This window comes from Argiope bruennichi, chromosome 4 (genome assembly GCF_947563725.1).
Source record: "Argiope bruennichi chromosome 4, qqArgBrue1.1, whole genome shotgun sequence".
NCBI lineage: Eukaryota > Metazoa > Arthropoda > Arachnida > Araneae > Araneidae > Argiope > Argiope bruennichi.
The window spans coordinates 68,077,250-68,084,845 of record NC_079154.1 but is presented as its reverse complement, the minus strand read 5'-3'; the positions used below and the strand labels follow the sequence as shown (position 1 = coordinate 68,084,845).

At 30.5% G+C, this 7,596-nt stretch overlaps 1 protein-coding gene across 2 annotated transcripts; it reads left to right on the top strand.

Moving 5' to 3' along the window:
- The first annotated feature begins 3,874 nt into the window (after positions 1–3,874).
- LOC129966808 (uncharacterized) lies at positions 3,875–6,669 on the top strand. 2 transcript variants are annotated; one of them, XM_056081383.1, is made up of 3 exons: positions 3,875–4,283; positions 5,759–5,847; positions 6,526–6,669. In XM_056081383.1, exons 1-2 carry the CDS (start codon positions 3,928–3,930, stop codon positions 5,802–5,804), a joined length of 402 nt encoding a protein of 133 aa, XP_055937358.1. In that variant the 5' UTR covers positions 3,875–3,927; the 3' UTR covers positions 5,805–5,847; positions 6,526–6,669. The 2 variants fall into 2 exon arrangements, with proteins under 2 accessions (XP_055937358.1, XP_055937357.1); XM_056081382.1 differs by lacking the exon at positions 5,759–5,847.
- Positions 6,670–7,596: the final 927 nt, after the last annotated feature.

The window sequence follows — 7,596 nt, the reverse complement described above, 5'->3', positions numbered from 1 at the left end:
TTCAGAAAGAACCGTAAAGATTTGTCAAAATCTCAAGTTCGAATTTTTTGATAATTACTTTACTTTCTCTGTACTACGTATATGAGAAATTAAAAAGCATCTCCTTTTTTATGGTTATCATCAAACTGACTCTAAATGGACGAAAGCATAATATCAGCACCAGAAGAAAAGAAAAAAAAACTAGATAAAGATTTGTGCTTTGAAGTAAAAATACCTTAAAATATGAATACTTGGAACTATATTTGATTACGAATATTTGTATTGCTTAAGTATGAATACTTGCATTACTTAAGTATGAATACTTGTCACTGTAATTTCATTTACGAATCTGAATCTGAAAGAATTGCAGATATATTATTAATGCCGAGTATTTGTTCTGTTTGCAAGGAGAAAAAGTTCCCTAGAGGTCAACATGTGCTACCTTAATGGAAAAGTGCAAATGTATCAGTTTCAAATTCTACTTTACCATTTGAAAAATTTATTTATTGGAAATATTTAAACGGCTTAGTTGGAAAAGAAGATATTCTAATGATATTTATGTTAGTTAAAGAAAATTAGTGATAGTACTTGTAAAAAAAGTAACAAAAGCGTATAACAAAAATTCTGGGTTCAGGGCAGCATCGAGTTATCAGTTTAGAAGAGCCGTAATTAAGAAAAGCCCAAAATATTATCTCTGGGCCTTGATTAGCTTACGTTTTATTTTTTACTTTTAAAAATATTTCCTTCCAGAAAGGAATGGTGATTTTTGTATACAAAACAACAGTCTAATTTACCATATATCATTCCAGAAGTCTCCAATATCAGAATATTCTTGAAACAGTCCCAAACTTCAAACAATTCTGTAACAAATCTATTCTTTAACAATTCTGTTCACTCGAATTTCAAACAATTCTGTATTTTTTTTAAAATACAATTCTGTATTTTTTTTAAATACAGAATTGTTTGAAGAGATATTGATAAGATGTTCTCCGAAAATTCAATAAGGTGCTTTGTTTATATCTGTTTATTGAAAAAAGACAAAATTTATTTCAAATGACACATTTTAACACATTTTCTTTAGTTCTCAAACACTTCTGTGATTTATTTTGTCCAAGTTGGCGAGAAAAGGAATTAAAGTTAAACCAATGCAAAATAATCAATGATAAATTTACTATAAATTCTTCAATTCGAATATAGAATTAGAGAAGAACCGGATTCATTTTTTTTTTCAGAAAAAAAAAGTTTTCCAGAATGTAAATTTTGAATCGAAAATATCACAAATTCACGAATTCCAGATATTTTTGGCACCAACTTCGAATTTAGAATTGATAACCCATAATATAACAAAATTCTGAAGCATAAGAATAAAAGACTTAACAAATGAAAACTATTTTGCCAAATATTTTTTTAGAGCATCAGTAATTTTGAATCGGAATACAGATATAAAAAAAAGAAGAAAAAATTCAGATTTCACTATTTGATTTTGGCTCTCTTTCAAAATTCCGAACAAATGCAACTTATCACAAAAGTAGATTTCAAAAATGAATTAAAAAGAACCCATGAAATGTGAGATTCAAAAACATAGTGAAATAGACGGAGGAGTCAGGTGGAAGGCTAAAAATAGTTCGCTCAAGTGTTCTGATAAACTCTGTTAGTTTTGATATGTAGCAGGAAATTAATGTTTTGATTGCTCTACAAAATGTAACGTGGAACCTGATAAGAAAATCTATTAAAATCATTTACCATTCTTTTTCTTTTGAAAACCAAAAATGCATTAAAATTTTTCTTGAAATAAAAAAAAAACATTTAGGTTGGTAAGAATATAGCTTTCATTATGTGAAAGTGAGCTTCAATGCATTTGTTTTCATAAGGAGCACACATATACACATATCATTTGCATTTATGATGGAATATGGATGGATAGACTTTCTCTATATTTTTTTAATATTCGGTATCATGAATATGCCAGTATATATACAGGATTGCCCATGAATATACAGGATTTATGGGAATGAATTAAGAATTTAAATAAAAGGAAATCTTTTTTAATATTCGGTATCATGAATATACCAGTACATATACAGGATTGACCATGAATATACAAGATTTATGGGAAAGAATTTAGAATTTAAATAAAAGGAAATCTTTTTTATCATCTAGAGTAAAAGTCGGCTTTGTTTAGCAGGTTTAATATTTTAAAATAAATTTTCCTTCTACGTACCAACGTTGCATCTGAAATTGTTTCTTGTCATTTTGACAGTTTCATAGGCTCTAGATCTTATTCCTATGAAGATCTGATCAATTAAATATATCTTTTAATTAATTTAATTAACTATATAAATCAACATTAGTGCTTAAAAGATTAATTATCTCTTAAAATAGCAATCTATAGTTAAAAAAAAGGAATTTTCAATAATCAAATGTTGTACTGAAATAAAATCTCCTGGTTTTAAATAGATATTTATAATATGAAAAATTTGAAACGTTTAATATTTTTTTCCTCAAAAAAAAGAAAAAAAAAACGAAATTTTGTTTTTGCAAAAAAATGTATTTGGTATTTTGAACTCTATAATAAAGAAAAACGTAGAAATCTCTGTAATATAATTTGTTAAATGTATTTAAATCTATTGTTTTTGTATATTAACATGAAAACATACTGGAAAACTATTGCAACATATTTTAATGAAAATAATTCTTTTATTTTTTGCAAGAAAAGGATTTTAACTTTTATATTCATTCAGGTTATTCAAGAGCAAACTAGAGATTATTTTCTGTAGTTTCAAATATTTAATATAAACTCAAAAAAATCTTCACTGCGCCATGTATGAGCACAGTACGAGCATGAATAACTTTTGGTATTACTGGATCTACCGACTGAATTTTGTAATGAAGGCACACAATATCCCCCTTTTTGTATCTATCCATGCGAGGGAACGCCATGATAATATTGGAATGGATAATTAATCAGCTCAAAGATATGAAGGCTGTATTCAAGATTTGGAGAACTTTCATGTACTGAAATCATTTTACAAAATTATACTTTTGTGTCATCTGTGTCTTCGATTATATTTTTTTGTAAGTTTCGGAATTTATATACGCATTTTAATACCGATGAGAATTTTGAAAAGTGTAGAATAAAAACAAAACAAATAAAAAATACCTAGGTTTTTTTTAAATAAGTCTTTTATCGAGTTTATTTACCGTTAAAATAATTATAAACCAATTGTTGAGAAGAATACAGTTAGGTTCTTAAACCATGAATTCTTGTATTCGAATCTATGAACAACATTTACTCTTACCAATATATCTTTGGATCCATTTTTATCACATGAGTATAGTCCAACGCATTATATACTTTAGAAGACTATAATCGTGATTTCACCTACGCAGAAATAATTTTGTTAGATTAATTTCCTGTTTTGAAGACATATAAGGGCTGCTTTGGAATTGACTTGGTGAGGGTATATCGAGTCAGTATCTTTCTGCAAACTTCCTCACCACCTTAGCAAGAAGACATTTGACATCCATGGTTTTAATATGCCCAAGTCAACTTGCAGAACAGAAGCGGCTTTCGAACCCTAACTCTCTGATTCCAGGGTTGAGACTATTTCACCAGGTCATTGTGGTCTCATAGCAACTATAAAAAGATGTAAACAATATGACTTAATAACATTCTCCTGTAAATTTAGAGGTGATGAATTTAAGATATGATTTTTTTATACCAGACTAAAAACAGTTTTTTTTAAATACTAATGCTTATTGAATATGTCATATCTCCATATAAACTTCATATAGCACAGTGTGAATAAAATAAGATATCATGCAATGGCAATTCTTTCTCTGAATCTTAATATAATGACTGTCTTAAATTTTTGAGTAAATATATATAAGTAACTGAAATTCACTTGAAAAGGTCGTCAGTCCAGTTTAGCAAATACTCATTCAGTAATGGCATCTGAATCTCAGAAAAAGGAGTTCGCAGCTGCACGAGAGGAATTATCTGGCCCCTCCACTACTAAGCTGGACGAAAGTGCCGCCGCTCAGGTCCAACAGAATGTTCTGAATAAGCTGCGAGAAAGATTTGCTGACCTTTTCTTGACCGACGACGCTGACCAAAGAAACCACGATATTTATTACTGTCTCGTGAAAGGTATGTGTAAAGAGGAAGAAAAGAAATTGGTGTCTTGCTTTATGAGGGCCGATGCAGCAGGTGCAGATGTGAGTGAATCGTGCAACGAAGAGATTTTAGAAATGAAAACTTGTATAAATAAGTGCCTTTTCAAGCTGACGGAAAAGAAACTAGAGTAAGTTTTGCAGTGTGTTTTTCGTATACATTCATAGATTTACTCATTAACTACTCGAAATATACCTAGAATTTCTATGTAAATACACTATTTCGCAATGAAATTCGAAAAATTGCGTTATCTGTCAACACTTGCACCCGAAGTTTTAACCACGCTTATTTCCTTTTCTTTAGGATGTTGATAAGTAAAACGCTTACGAGTCTTAATCGTTTCATACGTCAAGTGTCTTTAATTGTAGAAAATTTGTAAAATATAAGTTGCATATAGAATTTTAACTTGATACTTCTTTAAGCTACATTTATTGGATGAGCCGTTTTATTCGACGATTACTTTTCTATTATATGAAATTGACTTTGACTTTAAAACCTGTGTTTTATAGTTGGCATTGCTTCTAATTTCTATGCGTATTAAAGAGTGTGGGGGGGGGGCATCGGTGTATATGTTAAAGCTTTTCATTTAGAAAGGTTAAGGCGTAAAGAATTGCTGAATTATGGCCGATATCTGAAATTATAAATTAATAACTGCATGAATGCGACTTTAATCTATAGACATCTGTAACTTGGTAATATGATTAAGTGAGTTGTACTACAAATTTCAAGTTTCAAAATTTAAAAGAAAAAACCCGAGTTTTGCGTCTTTGACAGTATTGGCGATGGCTATTAATACTAGCCTTCCAGATTTTTTGGCGAGAGACTGATGTGATACTTGGGAAATATGTGCAAAAACACTAGGTGATAACTTCCGAAACTTGAAGAAAATGGAAAGAAACCAATACTTATGAAAATCCTAAATATTAGCATCGAGTTATTTCAACATTAAAATGATTTATTATAGAATTCCAAATATAATGGTAAAAAAATTCAACCTTCTTTTGAAAGTAGAATTGATTAGCAGCTCTTCCTCGGAGATAGAAAAAAAATAAAGACTATTAAATTTGGGTATTTGTAAAAGTAACGAATACTGACGTCCTCATTCAATCTAAAAGCACGCATGTTCATTCGAAGGTATAACGTTAACTCGTTGGCCTTTCACGGAGAAACGAATCCGTCTTTGGATATCTCCGGTAAATTGCATTCTCTAATCCCATGGTATTTTTCTGAATCATTTGTATTGTATTTCTGTTTATTAATACAGAGTGCACATTAATTCCGTTCACACTTTCCGACACACCAGATATCGTTGAGGCATATTAAACGGAGAAAAGGCGTTAATCGTGGGAAAAACCCCTTTTTTAGACAAATGATCTGAAAACTCTGTGACCAGGAAACTGTTAAAACTGGAACATAAATGTGTGGTAGTAATGTGTGTATAAACTTCATGGTACTTACTGAACCAATTAAAAAATTTTTATGCTAACTTTATTAAATATAATGGAAGGCTACATATTAAAGAGTGCTCTGTTGTATACTAAATGCTTTTACCAAACACGGGGAATGTTTTATGTTTACCTAAATCGATCCATATTTCTTATTCAGCTTAATGCTGCTGTTAAGTCACCTGAAGAACTGTATTCATCACTGAAGTTTTGCGTACACTATTCGTATTTCTCGTCAAATTCACACTGGTGAGTCTTTCGGAATTATCTTTTGGAAACTAACTCTCAAAGCTTTTTGACTCGATCATGCTTAAACCGGCCATTTTAAATGATCGAGAAGATGAATATTAAATTTTCAGAATGACCTTATACTTCACTAAAAATATATAACTTTGACAAATTTTTACTTGCAAAAGGCATGCTTTATCAAAATGGGTAGAGATGTAAAATTAAATCGTTGTTTTTTTTTTTTTTTTTTCCTGTCTAATTTTTAGTTGAAGGCCTAGGAATTCAGATTAGGTCTACTGATGCATACCTGATCTTAAAAATTCATAAATTCAGTCTGTACCTACTGACAAATTTGAACTCGAATATTCTTTCTGTATGCAGATGAGATCTTAAAGTACCATACAAAATTTGGAAGAAGCGCGTTTCTATTATAGTAGTGAACTTACTGATAAAACTTAATTTTTTAAAAAAAGAAAGGGTGTACTCGGGATAACGAGATCACTATTAATTGTGAAATAAGTGCTTTTATAGATAAAACATTAGATCCGATATGTGTCTCTGTGCATTCTGAATATTTAAAATTTAGCATTGCGAAAAAAAATTAAAAGATTATCGCTACGATTTCAAAATGATTGTTAATTTTAAACCATGCTATAAAATTTGATCTTGCATAAATGCTTATTTCTTTTTTCCTTTCAGCTACCTGCGATTGATGTCGGATATTCCTTATTACTACAGTTCTTAATCTTTGCTGGCGAAGTATTTTACTTGTTCACAATTTTCTTAACCGTTTTTCACAGTTCTTAACTTTTTGTACAGAAATAAAACGATTTAAAGTTAATACTTTGGCCTCCTGTCATTTTTGAGAGCTGTAGCTTTAAAATTTTTTCTGCAATACGAATTTATTTCGACTATTTTACTGCAATAATGAATTTGATTTGTGCTTAATCAGGTTGATTTATCCATATGTCAATATAGAATTTGTTTAGTGAACCTAATATAATATACAGGGTTATAATAAGGAAATAAGATTCTTGTGTCAATAAGACTAACTTGCATTCCATATACTTGCAAAGAATATCTAGATATTCAGTAAACCGATAGATTTTTTTTTTTTTTTTTCGCCTGCAGAAAGCCTTTTAAATTGGCCTATGCTGGCACTGGAAATCCATAATTTCGAACATTCATCCGATACTTCATGTACCTATTCTGCTTTCAGGATTACTTGAGGGGGAAAAAACACAAGAAAAGATATCGCTTTTAACTTCGTTCAGTACTATCGCGAGTTTTGCCCTGCGTAATACTTCCTGCTTGGGCATTATCGTTCATAATCCGAAAGTGTTTCATTAAAAAGGATAAGTTTAACAAACATCGCTTATTTTATAGATATTGTTGTGAATATGACGGAGATCAAAGTTTTTCTCAAATGGTGCAATGCATTTCTTCAATTAGCTGGTGATAATTAAATGGCGTCCCACACCCTATATATATTAAGTGAAAGGCACTCGTTTTAATTATCCCTTAGCTACAACTTGTTTCATGAGCAGTTGCTCTAAAACATAACCGCTATCATCAGATCAGTGAAACTGTATCCAGTACTTAGATGCGCTAGGCATTGCATGCGCAGGAGGGAATCTGGGGTCATTTTGTAACATCTACTTTGTGTAGGTTTTAAATCGGAATTTTTGTTAAATGCGATTCTTATGGTCGAACTCTATTGCATTAGTTAGTATTCAACAGAAGGGTATAACAGGACACTGTGAGCGTATG

Bases quoted from the DNA above. Each gene is read 5' to 3' on its own strand.
- LOC129966808 (XM_056081382.1), top strand. From the start codon at position 3,928: ATGGCATCTGAATCTCAGAAAAAGGAGTTCGCAGCTGCACGAGAGGAA. The intron at 4,284-6,525 runs GTAAGTTTTGCA...TTTTCCTTTCAG, and splicing joins CTGACGGAAAAGAAACTAGA to CTACCTGCGATTGATGTCGG.